Below are 18,520 nucleotides of genomic sequence, written 5' to 3'. Positions count from 1 at the left end.
AACCTAAAACCCTCAAGAGTTCTATTTCTCTCTGCCACCTTGCCTGCCACCCTCAGATGGCCCTCTCTTTGCACCAGGGCCTGGAGAATGCTAGACAAAACCTCCTCCTCTAGCTGCAGTAGGGTAAGGTGTGGGATATAGAGCCATGGGAAAAGATGGGTTGGCTCTGATGAGTTAGGAGATGAGGGATGGGGAATGAGAGATAGGAGATGGATAAGTCAGGACTTATGACAGAATAAGCCCTTCAATGAAAGAAAGAAGATTGTGGAAGCTGAGGAGAGAGGGGCCCAGGGCCTTATTGTTTCAGCTTCTCTTTTTCATAGGGCAGGATTTTTCGGCTGCTGAGGCCCTCCTGCTGACTTTCTCCCTGAACAACTACCCTGCTGGGGATCCCCGCTTGGCTCAAACTCTGCTCTGGGAGAGCCGCTTTCTGGAGGTGATGAGAGACTTCCAGAAGCGTACAGCAGGCACCTTTGACGTCACTTTCATGGCAGAGGTATGGGACACAAACCAGGTAGCTTCTCTCTACTCCATCTGATTGCACCTGTCCTCCTAACCAGGGAGATCCTTCTTTTTCCTCACAATCCTCAACCCTTTCCATTCCTTCCTCAATTCCACCATACTTTACCCACAGCGATCTCTGGAAGATGAGATAAACCGCACCACAGCTGAGGACCTGCCAGTCTTTGCCATCAGCTACGCCATTGTCTTTCTGTACATTTCTCTGGCCCTGGGTAGATACTCCAGCCGATCTCGCTTACTGGTGAGGAGCCTAGAGGGAGATGGGGCCTCAGAATTTGTCTGGGGACTGGTGGATCTCCCTTTTCTCTTTTGGAAGGAGGGGCCTTACATTAACTTAGGAGTCAGGAACAGAGAGAAGGAAGGGCAGGGAGGGAGACAGGCAAGAGTGAATTTTCTCCTTGAGTCTCTTTCCCTCTGTTTTGTGTGAAGTTTAAGGCACCAGGTTCTGTTGTAGGTGGACTCCAAGATAACCCTGGGCCTAGGCGGGGTCCTAATAGTGCTGGGATCTGTCCTCTCTTCAATGGGCTTCTTCTCCTACCTGGGCGTCCCGTCTTCTATGGTGATCATCCAAGTCGTTCCCTTCCTTGTACTGGCTGTTGGAGCTGACAACATCTTCATCTTTGTTCTCGAGTACCAGGTATGAAAAGGATGAGGGAAAGCTTGGGAAGGCCAGGCATTCAGAAAGATGAAATATGTGTTTTGAGGATTATTCTTTCTATCCTCACCATCTCTATCCAGAAGCAGCCAAAGTTTCAGGGAGGTTGGAAACTTTGTTAAAGGAGAATTTGGGCTGGCCTGTGTTTTGGGAGCTCTGAAGGTGTGAAGGTATTGTCAATGGTGGGAGCTGACCCATGGTTTGAGAGGAGTATGATGTAGGTAGAGTTGCCCATTAGCCCATCATATATGTATGTCAGGGAGAAGAGACTGATAGTACATTTCTAATTGGGGGGAGAATAGTGGCCTTAGGGAGACCATCCATTCATTCATCAAGCATCTACTAAACACTTTCTGAGAGCAAAGTATTATGTCTGGTAGCCCAGTAGAGCTTGATAGTGGGAAGATACAAGGTTGAAATAAGACATCGATTTTACTCTCATGGGGCTTACAGTATAAGAGACACTTAAGACACAGACACCAAAAGTCGTATCTATAATATAAGTGCATCGAGGTGTATAAAACAAAGTGATAAGTGGAGGCTGAGAGACACTTGATTGACTATGTGAAGTCTGAGAGAAAAATCATAACCAATTAGAGGGGAGGAAGGTCAGGGATGGCTTCATGGAATAGATGACGTTTGATTTAGGCTTTAAAAGATGGAGTAGAATTCAATGGGCAAAGAGCCAGCATGGGAGGGAAGCACTGTATGTGTCCTAACAGGATAGACATCATATCCAAGTTAGCTGGAACAGAGAGTACATTAAGGAGAGTAATCCAAGACAAGGCCTTGAATGGTAGGCAAGTGAATATGAAATTTATTTGGTCTTTAAATAGGAGCTCTTGATGATTTTCGAATACAGGCATAACATGACCAATCCTACGCACAAAAAATTATTCTGTCCTTTTTTTTCCTTTCAGAGGTTGCCACGGCACTCAGAGGAAAGCCGGGAGGTGCATATTGGACGAGTCCTGGGCACTGTAGCTCCCAGCATGCTTCTTTGTAGTCTCTCTGAGGCCATCTGTTTCTTCTTAGGTGAGCTTCTTTCTCTCACTAACTGTAAAGCTTTGAACAAATCAATTCCCTATTCAATGGCCTATTTCTCCATATGTAAAATGAAGGGTTTGCATAAAATGATTCCTGAAAGGCATTATTTGTAAAGTGCTTAGCACAATGCCTGGCACATAGTAGGCACTATATAAAAACTTATTCCAGTCTCATTCCACTTCCCCTTTTTCATCTCTAACATTCTATGCTCTTTCTGTACCTGGTATTCCTGCCAAAAGATATTAGTTTGAGTTTAGGGGATTCAGGAATTATAGGTCAGAACAGCATCTGCATGTAGAAGAGAAATGACTAATAGACTAGATTTGCTTTCATGGAAAAGGCAATGGCCATTTTTTTATCCCAGAAAATTTTTCTGTAGAATTTTTTCCCAGCTTCATGCTTTCCTTCTAACTTTGGCTGCATTAGTATTGTTTGTGCAAAATCTTTTAAATTTTGTGTAATCAAAATGATCTATTTTACATCTCATGATCCTCTCTCTCTCATGTTTGATAATAAAATCTTCCCTTATCCATAGATCTGATATGTATATTTTTCCATGCTCCTCTAATTTGCTTATGATGTCACCCTTTATTCTAAATTATTTATTCATTTTGGTATATAGTATGAGATATCAATCTATGTCTAGTTTCTGTCAAACTACTTTCTAATTTTCCCAGCAATTTTGTCCAATATTGAGTTCTTATGCACAAAGCTTAAATCTTTAGGTTTATCAAATGTTGAAATACTATATATTGTATACCCTATCTATTCTACTGATCCAGCAGTCTAGTTCCTAGCCAGAACCTGACTGTTATGATGATTACTGCTTTGTAATATATTTTGAAATCTGGTACTCTTAGGTCGACTTTACATTTTTTCCCCCCATTGATTCCTTAGATATACTTGACATTTTGTTTTTCCAGATTGATTTTGTTACTATTTTTTCAATCTCCAAATGCTAATTCTTTGATAGTTTGATTGGTATGGCACTGAATAACTAAATTAACATAAGTAGGACTGTTATTTTTATCATGTTGGCTCAGCTTATTCATGAATATTTAATATTTCTCCAATTATTTAGATCTGGCTTTATTTGTGTGAAAAGTGCTTTGTAGTTGTTTTCATATAGTTTTTGGTTTTGTCTTAGCAGATAAGACTATCAAGTATTTTATATTGTCTATAGTTATTTTTTAAATTAGAATTTCTCTTTCTATTTCTTACTGCTGGGTTTTATTGGCAGTATATAGAAATGTTAATAATTTATGTGGATTTATTTTGTATCCTACAATTTTACTGAAGTTGTTATTTGTTTCAATTCATTTTTAGTTGATTTTCTAGGGTTCTCTGATTTTTTTTATATATACACCCCATCTGCAAAGAGTAATAGTTTTGTTTCTTCATAGTTTATTTTTATTTCTTCATTTTTTTCTTGTCTTATTGCTATAGCTAGTATTTCTAATAAAATATTGAATAGTGATGATAAGGGGCATTTTTCCTTCACTCCCTTTCTTAGTGGGAAAGTTTCAAGTTTATCCTTGTTACATAAAATGCTTGCTCTTGGTTTTAGATGGATACTATTTAGCATTTTAAGAAAGGTTCCATTTATTCCTATGCTTTCTAGGATTTTTTTAAAAAATAAAAACCCTTACCTTCCTTCTTGGAGTCAATACTGCGTATTGGCTCCAAGGCAGAAGAGTGGTAAGGGCTAGGCAATGGGGGTCAAGTGACTTGCCAGGGTCACACAGCTGGGAAATGTCTGAGGCCAGATTTGAACCTAGGACCTCCCATCTCTAGGCCTGGCTCTCCATCCACTGAGCTACCCAGCTGCCCCCTTCTAGGATTTTTAATAGGAATGGATATTGAATTCTGTAAAAAATATTTTTCTGCATCTATTATTATAATCATATGATTTTTTAAATGAATATGGTCAATAATGCTGATAGTTTTCCAAATATTAAACCAGCCCTGCATTATTGGTATAAATTCCAATTGGTCATGGTGGATATTTGTGATATATTGCTATAATCTCCTTGCTATTATTTTGTTGAAAAATTTTGCATTGCTAGTTACTAAGGAAATTGGTCTATAGTTTTCTTTCTCCATTTTTGCTTTCCCTTGGTTTAGGTATCAAAACCATAATTGTGTAATAAAAGGAAGTTGGTAGAACTCCTTTACCTATTTTTTCAACTGGTTTATATAGTATTGGGATTAATCGTTCCTTAAATGTTTGGTAGAATTCTCTTATAAATTCATCTGGTCCTATGAATATTTTCTTAGGGAACTCATTGATAGCTTTTTCAATTTCTTTTTCTAAGCTAGAGTTATTTAAGTATTCTGTTTCTTCTTCTGTAAAACTGGGCAGTTTATATTTTTGTAAATATTCATGTATTTATCTTAGATTGTCAGTTTTACTGACATTTAATTGGGCGAAAAACTCCAAATGATTGCTTTAATTTAATATTCATTGGTGATACATGCCCCCTTTTCATTTTTTATCCTAGTATTTTGTTTTTCTTCTTTCTCTTTTTTAATAAAATTAATCAATGGTTAATCTATTTTATTGTTTTTTTAAATTTTTATTTATTAGTTTAATTTTATTGATTTCTCTTTTGATTTTCAGGAGTTCTGTTTTGTTATTTAATTAGGAATTAAAAATTTTTTCTTTTACTAGGTTTTTTGTTGTTGTTATTGTATGCCCAATTCATTGATCTGCTTTTCCTCTCTTTTTTTATTCATGTAATTATTTAGAGAAATAAGTTTTCCTCCCAAGTGCTGCTTTGCATCCCTCAAATTTTGGAATGTTACAGAGACATAGATTCAAATGCCACCTTTAAATATTGCTAGCAATATGTCTTGATTTCTTCATCTATAATATAGGGATCATAGAGCCTTAATTTAAAATTTGAAGAAACCTTAAAGATTTTCTAGTTCAACCTCTACAGCTGAAATAACTGAGGCTCAGGGAAAAGAAGTGACTTACTTGAAGTCAAACAGATTAGTAAGTGGTAGCATGAGGATCTGAACCCAGTTCTCCTCTTCACTGGCACTATCTCTTCACTCCTTGCTTGTTTCCCTGTCAGGTGCACTGACCTCTATGCCAGCTGTGCGAACCTTTGCTCTGACAGCCGGCTTGGCCATAATCTTTGACTTCCTGCTGCAGATGTCGGCCTTTGTTGCTTTGCTCTCCCTGGACAGCAAGAGGCAAGAGGTAGGGAGTTCCTGGAGATGTGGGTGGGAGTGATCTCTGAGTGGAATCAAGAGATGGTTACTTCTCCCATAGGAACAGGGAAAGGGAAGAAGGCCTCGGGGGCAAGAACAGGGTGTGATGGAGAGGGTGAGAATCAGTCAGCTGACAAGCACTTACTAGATGCCTAGGCACTGTACTAGGTTTTGTGAATACAAAGACCAAAGTAAAATAAGAAGCTATCTTCTTGATGTTGGGATCTTCCCTTCAGAAATTCAAGGAGATCCAACCCAATCCTCAATGTTATGTGCTTGGGCTACAAAGACACAATGGAGGCAGCATGGCATAATAGGCAGAGGACTGGATTTAGGATTGGGTAGCCCTGGGTTGAAATCCCATTGCTGGCACTCACTGGCTGTGCAAGCCAGGGCAAAGCATTTAATTTCTCTAAGCCCCAGCTTCCTTGTCTAAAAAATGAAGGGGTTGGATTAGATGATTTATAATCTCTTTTAGCTGGAATTCACATTCTATAGAGATAAGTGTGTCTATTACTTTAAGGAAGGAGGAAGTACCAATAACTAAGACATCATAAGAGAGTTCTTATTGGAGCTAATACATCAACTGAGCTTTGGAGGAAGCTAGGAGGAGGAAAGAAGAGGGTGCATTTCAGGTACCATGGTAGAAAATGGAATGTTGAGTACAGGCACTAGCAACAAGGACAACTTAGCTGGAATGTGTATTGAACCAAGAGAGTTAATGTGTAACAAAGCTGGAAATGCAGACTAGGGCCCATTGGTGAAGGGCTTAAAAAAAAAATCCTTATCTTCTATCTTAGAATCAATACCTTGTATTGGTGCCAAAGCTGAAGAGCAGTAAGGGCTAGGCAATGGGGGTTAAGTGACTTGCCCAGGGTCACACATCTAGGAAGTGTCTGAGTCTAGATTTGAACCAGGACCTCCTAACACCAGGCCTGGTACTCTATTAATTGTGCTACCCAGAAACTATACTAAAAAAAAATCAAAACAAAAAACCCTTACCTTCTGCCTTAGAATTAATACTATGCATTGGTTCCAAGACAGAAAAGTGGTAAGGGGTAGGCAATGGGGGTTAAGTGATTTGTCCAGCGTCATACAGCTAGTAAGTATCTGTGGCCAAATTTGAATCTAGGACCTCCTGTCTCTAGGCCTGGCTCTCAGTTCACTGAGCCACCCAGATGCCTCCTAGATGCTATACTATTAAACAAAAAAGACCCTTATTTTCTGTCTTAGAATTAATACTATGCATTGGTTCCAAGGCAGAAGAGTGTTAAAGACTGGACAATGGGAATTAAGTGACTTCCCCAGGGACCTATAGCTAGGAAGTGTCTGAGGCCAAATTTGAATTCAGGACATCCCTTCTCTAGGCCTGGCTCTCCATCCACTGAGCCACCTAGCTGCCCCCTGTGAAGGGTTTTAAATGACAAGTTGAGAAGTTTGAATTTTCTCTTAGAAACAATTAAGAGCCAAAGAAGTTTTTTGAGAAGAGAATTGCACAGTCAGATCTGTTCATTCTGAAGATTATTTTGGCAGTCATGTAAAGAGAAGATGGATGAGAGGAGAGACAGCAAGCTAAGAGTCCAATTAGTGTTCTGCTGCAATAGTCTAGAAAAAAAGGGATGAGTTTTTAAATTGGGGTGGTGGCTATGTGAGTAGAGATAAGAGGACAGATGGGAGAGAAATTGTAGAAGTAGAATCTGCCTAACTCTCCAGGCAATGGGATGAAGGAAAAGGCCAAGCCAGGATGACTCTGAGGTTTCAAACCTGGATGATTTGGAAGGATGGTGGAGTGCCTTCCACAGGAATAGGAAAGTTTGGGAGAGGGCTGGGCTTAATGAGTAAAGATAAAGATAATCTGGGTATATTGATTGAACTGAACTTGTTTTCCTGAGGATCTCTTCTTCCCCCTGTGCTAATGAGGATCCTTGCCTAAATCTCCTAGGCCTCACGCTTGGATATATGCTGCTGTGTTAACCCCAGGAAATTGCCTCCCCCTCAGGAGGATGAAAGTTTACTACTTTGCTTCTTCCGAAAGTTTTATGCTCCCTTCTTGCTTCATGGATTCACCCGGATTATTGTGGTGAGCTCTAAAAGGAAAAACTATCAGCATATGATATGGGGTAGGCTCTAGTTCCCAAAGGACAAGGGGATGCTGGGTTTTAGGCAGGAGTAGAGACTGATCCCAGATTTGGGGAACTCTCTAGATCTAGTCCAGTTGGGAATACTAGAATCCTAGTTTAAAATGCAAGAAAAAGGTTTCTTTTTGGACAACTCATTTGTCATATTCCTTTCTTCAGGAAGGATCATATCTATGTCATCTTGGAAACTGAACTAGAAAGAGTATCCAAAAGAGCTGTGTTCTCTTATTTTATGGTTTTTTTAGCCTCCATTGTGTACACTACCCATTGAGACTCTTAGAACTTGTGGGTAGAAGAGAAATTCTTGGGCAATATCCCACTATGATCAGTAGCCTAAATATTTGTCCTTCCTTCCCTATAGTGTCTATTTTCAAGAATCTGCTTTGCTTCTACACTTAGCAGCTCAGAGTAGATATACTAGAAATATTTTTTAATCTGGGGAAAACATAGTTTAAGGAGTAGGGACTGAGGGGAAGCTATGTCTTGAGAGAGGGGAATTGTTGTGAGGGTATCCTGAGAGTAGTTGTGCTGCACAGAAGTGTGGGCTAATGTTGGGAAGAAAATATGCCTAATAGAGGGGCAGGACTCTCCTCCCATGTTGGCATCATGTGGCAAAGTTTTTTTTGTCCCATGTTAGTTATTTCTCTACTCAGAGAGGATCGCCTTGGTCTCAGTGGTCATCACAGTTAGAAAGTCTACTTTTTCTTCTCCTTTGTGGATATGGCTTTAAGCTATTTTCCAAAGGTTGTAAGCTCTCTGAGATGGTTGAGATGCCCCACTATTCTGGATGCTGTGTCCAAAGGACTCCCAAGAGCTTTTCTGTTGTTTCCAGGTAGAGAAGTTCTTGTGGTTCTTACCAACTGCTCTTTCCTTTAGCTTGGGCTATTCATGGCCCTGTTTGGTGGGAGCCTGTATCTCATGTGCCACATCAATGTGGGGCTGGACCAGGAGTTGGCACTACCTGAGGTGAGATGGTTAGCTTGTCATTAACTATCTCACTTTCCCCTTCTATGTTCTCATTCAATGTCTTCTAATCATTTGTTCTCCAAATTGGAAGTAATGCCTTAATCCTAGGAAATGTATAAACAAGTAATAGGAGGGTAGGAAGACGGGTCAAATCATACTTTTCCCACAATAGTCAATTGTGGGATTTGTCTAAAACAACTCTTCTCTCATTTGGTTATTGCGATAACCCCCTAATTAGTCTTTCTGCTTCAAATGTCTTCCTTTTCTATTCCACTTTCAATACAGTTGTTTTGGTTGAAATATTGTTTCATCTCTAACTCATCCTTTTAAAACTTATATTTTGTATTAGTTTTATAATGTATAGAATTATTAATACTATAGGGCCTGTATTATATAAGTAAGTATACAAAATATAAATTAATATGCATATGGGTACTATGTTCAGATCTTATTGCATTTTGTTTTTTACTGATAGGATTATACAACTAAGAAAGTTGAAAGATTGCTAGTTTAGCCTATTCTCCCTTTGATGCTTCTTTTGTTTTGGGAGAAAGTCTTTAGCACAAGGAATCATGGGGTAATTAGGTGGTATAGTGGATCAAGTACCATGGCTGAAGTCAGGAAAACTCATTTTCTTGAGTTCAAATCTGGTCTCAGATACTTACTAAATGTGTATCCCTAGGCAAGTCACTTAACCCTGTTTGCCTCAGTTTCCTCATCTTTAAATGAGCTGGAGAAGGAAATGGCAAAGCACTCCAGTTCTTTGCTAAGAAATCCCAAACTGGGTCATGAAGAGTCAGACCTGATTGAAACAACTGAAAAACAACAAATAAAGGTTTATATCCTTTTTTGTGTGTGTGTGTCATGGATTCCTATGGCAGTATAGTAAAGCTTATGGACTCAGAATAATGTTTTTAAATGTATAAAATAAAATATGTAGACTTGAAAAGGAAACCAATTAGATTGCTATATAGTTATTAAATATGAAAAGAAAAACAGGTCAGAACCCTTAACATGGGAGATCAATAAACAGATATTTTCTTTGCTCCACGTTTATATGAGACATTGTGCTAGTGGTATACAAAGGGTTATAAGGCAAGGTCCCTATCTTCAAGATGCTTATAACATACCTGAGGAGACAAAGCACAAGTGAAGAATTAACAACATAGAATGACAACAACAAAGAATCATAGGATTATTAGATTCAAGACTACAAGGGACTTTGTTGTTGAATTGTTTTTTTTCAGTTGTCCAACTCTTTGTGACTCCATTTGGGGTTTTCTTGGCAAAGATTCTGGAGTACTTTGCCATTTCCTTCTCCAGCTCCTTTTACAGACAAGGGGCAAATGGGGTTAAGTGAATTGCCTGGTGTCATATGGCTAATAAGTATGTGAGGCCAGATTTGAACTCAGGAAGATGAGTCTTCCTGACTTCAGGCCCTACACTCTATCCATTGCATCACCTTGCTGCCCAGATACATCTTCTACATGACCATTGCCAAAGGAATGGAGTAGATACTATGAGTCAGAGGAGGGAGATAGCACTGGAGTGTGAGAAAGTTTCATGGAAAACAAGAGGGCGATATTCTTAGTTGGGGAAGGAAATGTTTGCATTTGACAAGATTAGACAGAGTAGAGGATTCCTGTAGAAGATTAATGGGAGATAAGGCCAAAGAGGTAGGTAGTTCTGGGAGCTTGAATGCCAGGTTAAGAGTTTAAACTTTATCCTATAATAGGGAAGCTACTAAAAATTTTCAAGCAAGAGAGAAACATGTTAAAAAACAGTATTTTAGGAGTATTAAAATGGCAGTAGTAAGCTAGTGAGGAAACACTGGAGGTGGTGGGGATCAGCTAGTTGTCAGACCTAAGGTGGTAGAAATGGAAATAGAAAGGAGAAAATAGATTCAAGGAACATTGTGAAAGTAGAATAAGTAGGACTTAGGAACTGATTGGTTATGGCAGAGAGAGGAAGAAATAAAGGGTGATCTTGAGGTTTTGAACCTGGTTTACTGGAAGAATGGTGGTGTCATGAATGGAAATAGGGGGATCAAGAGGAAGAATAGAATTTTGAGGAATGACAAGTTCAGGTTTAGACATACTGAATTTGAGGTTATAGGAGGTGAACATGTCTGAAAAGTAGTTTGAAATGCAGACCTAGAGCTACAAAACAAAATCAAACATAGAGTGAAAATTAGAAGTAATGGGGAGAGAGGAGATATTGGAGGAATAGAAATAAAGGAAATTCAAGGAAGGAGTGTAGCAAGAAAAGAGAAAAGGACTGAGGACCGAACCTTTGGAGACTGTTCATAGTTAAGGTCCCCAAATAGGGAAAATGAGATAGAAAAAGAGTTAGAAAAGAAACAGAGACAGGAAGAGAATCGGGATAACATATGAAAGCCAAGAGAAGGAATCATCAGGGGTGTCCAAAGCTGCAGAGATCAAGGATGATTTGAACTAAGAGAAAGCCCCTGGATCTGACTATTAAGAGGTCAATGAGAATCTTTGTTTTAGTAGTTTCAGTGGAATGATGGGAATATGGAATCCTAGATTCAAGAAGGTTAAGGAAAGAATTTTTTTGGCGAAGAAATAGAAGCAATGAATGGGGCCCACTAATTCTAGAAGTTTCAGAAATGATTTTAAAAATAGAGGAGTAGATAGGGGTTAGATCTAGGGTCAGAGGAATTTTTTACTTTTTCAATATTAAGAAATGCATTTCAATTAAAAAGGTTTTTTCAATATAAGGAATTTATTTCAATTCAACAAATGCTTACCAGTGACTACTGCATGCAAGGTACTAGGGGTACAAAGACAAAAACAAAACAGCTCCTTCTTTCGAGGAGTTAACATTCTATTGGGGACCTGAGCATATTAAGGATGGCAGCATGGTACAGTGGAAAGAGTACTAGATTTGTTTTTGGACATGGGTTCAAATCCTGTCTTTGCTACTTACTACATGGGTGATCCTGGCCAACTCAGCCTTTTGGGTTTTGGTGTTCTCAACTGTAAGGCAATGACTAATTTCATAATCCTGTGTTTGAAAATAAAAGGGAAGGAATTAGTGGAGAAAAACTAAATGATCCTAGGTGTGAATCTAAATGTGGCTGTATAGTTGCATGTGTGTATGTGTGTGTGTTTGTGTATGCATGCAACACATGCACATAAGTATATGCTTATTTATTAGAATTTATTAGAATGGGTGAATGTTTATGTATGTGTGTAAATTTGGTTTGAGGAAGTAACTCTAGGATAGAGTCTGAGATATGAGGGAATCACCAAGCTGAATTTGCAACCTTCCCAGGATTCATATCTTTTGGATTACTTCCACTTCCTGAACCGTTATTTTGAAGTTGGAGTGCCCACTTACTTTGTGACCACTTCTGGCTTTAACTTTTCAAGTTTGGATGGCATGAATTCTATCTGTTCCAGTTCTGGATGTGATACATACTCCTTGACCCAAAAGATTCAATATGCCACAGAATTTCCTAAAGAGTGAGTATTCACACCAACACTCTTACTCTAGGTTTGCTAACCTTTTAGCTCCAAATCTCTCTCTTGCTTACCTCCTTTATTTCAAATTTCCTTGTTTGTACTCCTGTGTGGTTCAGCCTCATCTGGAATGTTGTGCTCAGTTCTGGCCAACATAGGGGACATTGATTAGCTGGAGAATGTCCAGATGAGAGCAAGTAGGATGGCAAAGGGTTTAGGCTGAATGAAGATCAATTGAAAGAATTGGGGAGGATGCTTAATCTGGAGAAGAGAAGATTCAAGGGGAAACATGATAATTCTTCAAAAGCACTCAAAGAGCATGGGCAGCTAGGTGACTCAGTAGAATGAGAGCCAAGTCTAGAGACTGGAGGTCCTGGTTCAAATCTGGCCTCAGACATTTCCTAGTTGTGTGACCCTGGGCAAGTCCCTTAACCCTCATTGCCTAGTCCTTTCTGCTCTTCTGCCTTGGAATTCATACACAGCATCTATTCTAAGATGGATAAGTTTTTTTTTAACTTTTTAAAAAAGTACTCAAAAATGTCTTATAGAAGAGAGATTGGATTTTAAATAATTTACTAGCATTTATTAAGCACCTACTATGAAAGAGGACTTAATGTCCCTACTCATTTTATACTCAGAGAGCAGAATATAGAACCATCAATGGAAATTTCAAAGAGGAAAATTTAAGCTTGATTCAGGAAAACTTATTAATGAGAGTTGTCCCCAAATAGAAAGGGCTGCCTCAAGAAGTAGTGTGTTTCTTCTGGATGACTACTTATCAAGTATATATAGTGAGGACATTTTTCCATGTATGGGTTAGACTAGATTGCCACCAAAATTCCTTGCACTTCAGAAATTCTGTGATTTAGGTCCTCGTCTTCATATCTTCACCTTCTTCTGCTGTAAGATGGGGCTGCTTCCATGCTCTGATTGGAAGGGAAATCAAAGACTTCCTTGTTCTTCTATACCTACTCACCCTTACTCCCTGGTTTGTCATAGTTCCTGGAATTCTCTCATGACTCACTCATTTGGGTTAAGATATAATAGTCCTGTTAAACTTTAAATGTTAATGGAGGGGATAATACAATGAAACATTGTAAGTCATTAATTCCTTTGATTAGAATAGTTAGTCAGGCCTAGAATAGTTAGCAGTGTCTTGAAGTAATTGAAGATTGATGGGTAAAAGGTTGGATTCAGAAGATGGAGCATAGGAAAGCAGGCTTGCATGAGTTACCACAAATGGGGAGGGTGAAGGAGAGAGCATGAAGACATTAGATATCTAGCGGGTGCTAAAAGGGAAGAATGGCAAAACACTGGAGAGAAACTTCACCTGGTTTACAGGTTAGAGCCAACTCTAACTGGCTCCTGAGAGCCAGTTGTTAAATTTTCATTGTGATCATTTGTGCTTTGAAAATTGGCAACTGCTAAAAATAAGAGTTTTATTGTTTTGTTGAATGTCTAGACTTAAAGAAGTAGTGGAGAAAATGTTAATAATGTGGATCAAAGTTGAGTGTTATGTGTACATTTTTGCCCCTGGAGCACTGGTTGTTAATTTTTTACCAGCCCACCATTCCATGCCAACTCACCATCCTCTTATCCTTTTCTTCTCTGTCTCATTTTTTTTTTTACTCCTAAGGTCTTATCTAGCTATCCCGGCTTCCTCCTGGGTAGATGACTTCATTGACTGGCTGACACCCACTTCTGATTGCTGTCGTCTTTATAGAAATAATACCTTTTGTTCTTCTACAGAAGGTGAGTTCTGCTATTTTTGGAGCAGTGCAAGAGATGGTGTTTCCTTCAAGGGATCAAATTGATTCATTTCACAAGCATTTATTAAATAGTTACTATGTGGCAGGCACTGTGTTAGAGTATGGTGTTACAAAAACAAAACTAAAACAGTTCCTGCTCTAAAAGAGTTTATATTCTACCTAATTCTAGAGAAACAACATGGACATGAACACAGACGATTCTGATTGGCAGAAAGTCCAAAACTTGCTTTAGTTTTCCTTTTCACAATCTGAAACATAAACAAAGTAAATTCAAAGTAATTTTGGTGGGGGCCACTTGAGTTAGGGAAATCTAAATAGATTTCCTGTAGGGAGTGTCACTTGGATTGAGTTTTTCCCCCCAATTTATTATTTATTTATTAGTATTCTTTAAAAAATTTTGAGTTCCAAATTCTCTCCCTCACTGAGAAGGCAAACAATATGATACTCATTATTTACATATGAAATTATGCAAACATATTTTCATATCCATAATGCAAAAAAGCAGGGAAAATGAAGGAAATGAATAAACTATATGCTTCAATCATCACTCAAGCTCATCAGTTCTTTCAGAAGATGGATATCATTTTTCATTACGGATCCTTTGAAATTGTCTTAGATCATTGTCTTGAGCAGATTAGCCAAGTCTTTCACATCTGATCATTCTTATAATATTGCTGTTTCTATGTAAGATATTTTCCTGGTTCTGTTCACTTCACTTTGTATCAGCTCATATGGTTCTTCCCATGTTGTTCTGAAACCATTTCCTTCATCATTTCTTATATTATATACCACAACTTGTTCAGTCATTCCCCTAATTGATGGCTATCCCCTCAATTTCAAATTCTTTAGCCCCACAAAAGATCTGCTATAAATATTTTTGTACACATGGGACCTTTTCCCTTTCCTTTGATATCCTTTGATAGTGATATTCCTGGGTCAAAGTGAATTCAGAATTTTGTACCCCTTTTGACATAGTCCCAAATTTTCTTTAGAATGTTTGGAGTGGTTCACAATTTCACCAGTGTCTCATTTTTCCATACCCCTACTAACATTTATTATTTTTCTTTTCTATCATGTTATTCAATTCTCTAATCAGTAGTAATTTAGAACATTTTAAATGACTATTGATAGCTTTGATTTCTTCTGAAATCAAATTTGAAATCAAATCACTATTTGGCTATCAACTGGGGAATGACTTATTTTTATAAATTTGGCTTACTACTCTATATAATTGAGAAATGAGAACTTTATCAGAAAAGCTTACTGTGAAATTTTTTCTCAGATTCTTGCTTTCATTTTAATTTTGGCTATGTTTGTTTTGCTTGTGTAAAACTTTTAATTTCAAGTAATCAAAATTATCTATTATACTTTTTATGATCCTCTTTGTCTCTTTTTTTGGTTATAAATTCTTTCATTTTCTAATTATCTGATAGGTAAAAAATTTCCATACTCTCCTAATTTACATATGATGCCACTTTTTATGTCTAAATCATGTATCTATTTTGCCCTTGTTATATATATATATATATATATATATAAGGTATATGGTGTGAGATGTTAGTCGCTACATAGCTTCTGTTAAACTGTGTTGATGTTTTCCCAGGAATTTTTGTCAAATAGTGAGTACCTCCCCCAAAAGTTCAGATCTTAGGGTTTATCAAACACTAGATTACTATGGTTATTTACTGCTATGTATTGTGTACCTAATCTATTCCGCTGATCCACTGGTCTATTTCTTAGACAGTACTCAGTTATTTTAATTATTACAATTTTATAATATAGTTTGAAATCTGGTACTGCTATGCTGCCTTCCTTCACGTTTTCCCTCCATGTATTCCCTTGACTTTCTAAAACATTTGTTCTTCCAAATAAAATTTCTTATTGTTTTTTCTAGATCTACACAATAATTCTTAGTAGTTTGACCGAATAGTATTGAATAAGTAGATTAATTTAGGTCAAACTGCCATTTTTTTATTATATGGGATCAACCTTCCTTGAGTAATTAATTTTTCTCTAATTCTTTAGATTTGTCTTTACTTGTGTGAAAAGTGTTTTATAATTGTTTTCATATCATTCTTGGTTTTGTCTTAGCAGGTAGACACCAAAATATTTTATATTATCTGCAGTTATCTTATTTTTTTATTTTAAAAATCTTATTTTTCCTTCATTACATGCAAAAGCAACTTTTAATAGTCATTAAAATTTTTTTGAGTTCCAAATTCTCTCTCTTCTTCTTACCCTCCCTCCCTACCCTCCATATTCCCTGAGACAGTAAGTAATCTGATGTAGATTTTGCATGTATAATCATGTAAAACATTTTTTCATATTAATCATTTTATGGAAGAGATATCAAATGAAAAAAGAAGAAAGAAAATGAAATATCAGCTATCTGCAATTATTTTCAACAGAATTTCTTTTTCTATCTCTTCCTGCTGGGTTTTGTTGGTACTATATAGAAATGCTAGCCTCACCATCCAATCCGTATTGTCCATGCTTTGTAACGTGGTTACTACCTGTTTGAGAATACTTCCCTAAACAGTCAAAGGCAATAAATACAGAGGCGGTGACCATGAATATTCCTCTTGGATCTTCAACCTTCCCTAGCAATCTCTCTGTCTCCCTCTCTCTCTAAAGCCTCTCCTGAGGCTATGGCCCTTGTGGGCCTGCATTCCTTATCTTAATCTCCTCATCCACCTCGTGTTCCTTTATACTCATATTTTCCTATCAAGGAGAATATCATAGGTCTGCCTGCCTATTCAAACACTGGCTTGTCCGTGTCTTTCATTCTCCACCCTGGTTCTTGGTTCCCATCACAAAGGTGAGCCCCTTCCCTTGTGGGACCCTGCTGGTCAGGGAAGTCCTTAAGGAACACCCCACAGTTATAGTGGATCTTCTTTCTGGCTATGTGACTGATCATCAGATGCTAAAGATCCTTCCAACTCTCAAATAATATTTCCATGATTCTGATTCTGTGGAGAGGGCATGGTGATTTAATAGTCAATGAAGCAAAAAAGTTAGAAAGGTGAAGGACTAAGAAAAGTCCTATTTTCCCACAGGTACTGTTTTGACCTGCTTTCGGAAGTGCATACCTTATACCACAAGTACTGTGCGGCCCACAGTGGAGCAGTTCCATAAGTACCTGCCTTGGTTTTTGGAGGACAAGGCCAATATCAAATGTCCCAAAGGGTATGGCTTTAGCAGTGGGCCTGGGACTGAAGCTGGGGCCTGGGAACCTCAGTTGGGGAGAAAGTATAAAGTGGACTGGCATATGGAAGAGATCAACTGGCAGGGGAGAAGAGCAGTCTTGATTCAGGTTTAAGGGGTAGCCCCAGGGTAGGGATAAGTGGGGCAAAGGATTATTTTCTCTGGGTAACTCTCATGGTGGTGTTCTCTCTTCAGGGGCCTGGGTGCTTATGATGGTGCCGTGAACATAAGTGCAGATGGGGAAATCTTAGGTAAGAGTTCTGAAGTATCTCTGGAAAGAATAAAGCTGTTATAAATGGGAACTGGTCCTCAGGGTGATTGGAAATCATGGTGTATAGGGGAACTTTGAGCCCTAAACAAGAGTAATGTGAGTGATAGGTCTCTCTTCTTACCTTTGACACATCCCTGCCCTCTTCTTCTTATGTCTTTATATCATAGATCATGAACTAGAAGGCACCTCAGAAGTCATCTAGTTCATTCTAATCGAAGTCCAGCTCTTTAGGTTTCACTTCTTTGGCTTTCCTACATTCCTAATCCCTGCTCAAATTCCTCATCTTTTTTTCCACCATTGGACTTATATATGGTGTATCAGCTAACACTAGTTTTTAATTGATTCCTTTACTAAGAATATTTCCTATACCCCACCTTTGCCCATTGCCTACATCCTCAGGAAAAAGACAGGTCCCTGCCCTCAAGGAATTTACAATTTAATAATCTCACTAGCTATGTGATCCTAGTTCAATCACCGAACCTCTCCCAGCCTCAGTTTTTTCATCTATAAAATGGGGAGAATAATAGCACCTATCTCTTAAGGGTTGTTGTGTGGATTAAATTATATATATCTATATCTATCAGTAATATATATATATATATATATATATATATATATATATATATATATTACTGAACCTAGTCCAGTCCAAGGAAATTAAAGCCCATAGAAGTTGATGACTTTCCTAAGGTCATATATACAAATACATATGTCCTCATTGGAGTAGTTCCATAAGTACCTGCCTTGGTTTTTGGAGGACAAGGCCTATATCAAATGTCCCAAAGAGTATGGCTTTAGCAGTGGGCCTGGGACTGAAACTGGGGCCTGGGAACCTTAGTTGAAGAGAAAGTATAAAGTGGACTGGCATATGGAAGAGATCAACTGGCAGGGGAGAAGAGCAGTCTTGATTCAAAACTGTACTGAGCTTCAGAATTCCCAGCTCTGTTGTATCACTCCACAATGCCTCCTATTCTCCCTTCAGTGCCCTTTCTTTCCCCCATTGATTTTGTTCCTTAGGCTGTTCCAATTCACAATTCTTCCATGACTGCCTTTTCTTCTCTTTTCCCACAACCAAATTCCTTAACATATTCTGTCTGGACCTGTATTACATAAGCATAATCATTGTTTTAGAGTTGGTTGGGATTCTAGGATTTCTAGAGCCTATCACCACCCATTTTTAAAGCTTAGAAATCAGAAGTCTAAAGAGAGAAGTGGTTTTTCTTCAGTTAGTATCAAAGTGCTGT

General features: G+C 38.1%; 1 protein-coding gene across 2 annotated transcripts in view; it reads left to right on the top strand.

The window, feature by feature from the left end:
* Window positions 1–18,520, top strand: part of NPC1L1 (NPC1 like intracellular cholesterol transporter 1) — a 43,857-nt gene that overhangs the window by 10,751 nt on the left and 14,586 nt on the right. For both annotated transcript variants that reach the window (XR_008915445.1, XM_001379707.3), the window contains exons 4-14: window positions 324–496; window positions 635–763; window positions 977–1,159; window positions 2,098–2,212; window positions 5,305–5,432; window positions 7,386–7,523; window positions 8,458–8,547; window positions 11,845–12,035; window positions 13,669–13,784; window positions 16,858–16,987; window positions 17,201–17,256. Coding sequence is in view for 1 of the 2 variants with exons in the window: in XM_001379707.3 (XP_001379744.3) it covers window positions 324–496; window positions 635–763; window positions 977–1,159; window positions 2,098–2,212; window positions 5,305–5,432; window positions 7,386–7,523; window positions 8,458–8,547; window positions 11,845–12,035; window positions 13,669–13,784; window positions 16,858–16,987; window positions 17,201–17,256 (1,449 nt within the window). In the remaining variant the exon portion in view is untranslated. The remainder of the gene's footprint in view (window positions 1–323; window positions 497–634; window positions 764–976; window positions 1,160–2,097; window positions 2,213–5,304; window positions 5,433–7,385; window positions 7,524–8,457; window positions 8,548–11,844; window positions 12,036–13,668; window positions 13,785–16,857; window positions 16,988–17,200; window positions 17,257–18,520) is intronic.

This window comes from Monodelphis domestica, chromosome 1 (genome assembly GCF_027887165.1).
Source record: "Monodelphis domestica isolate mMonDom1 chromosome 1, mMonDom1.pri, whole genome shotgun sequence".
In the NCBI taxonomy this organism is placed as follows: domain Eukaryota; kingdom Metazoa; phylum Chordata; class Mammalia; order Didelphimorphia; family Didelphidae; genus Monodelphis; species Monodelphis domestica.
This window is presented reverse-complemented; position numbering and strand designations above follow the sequence as displayed.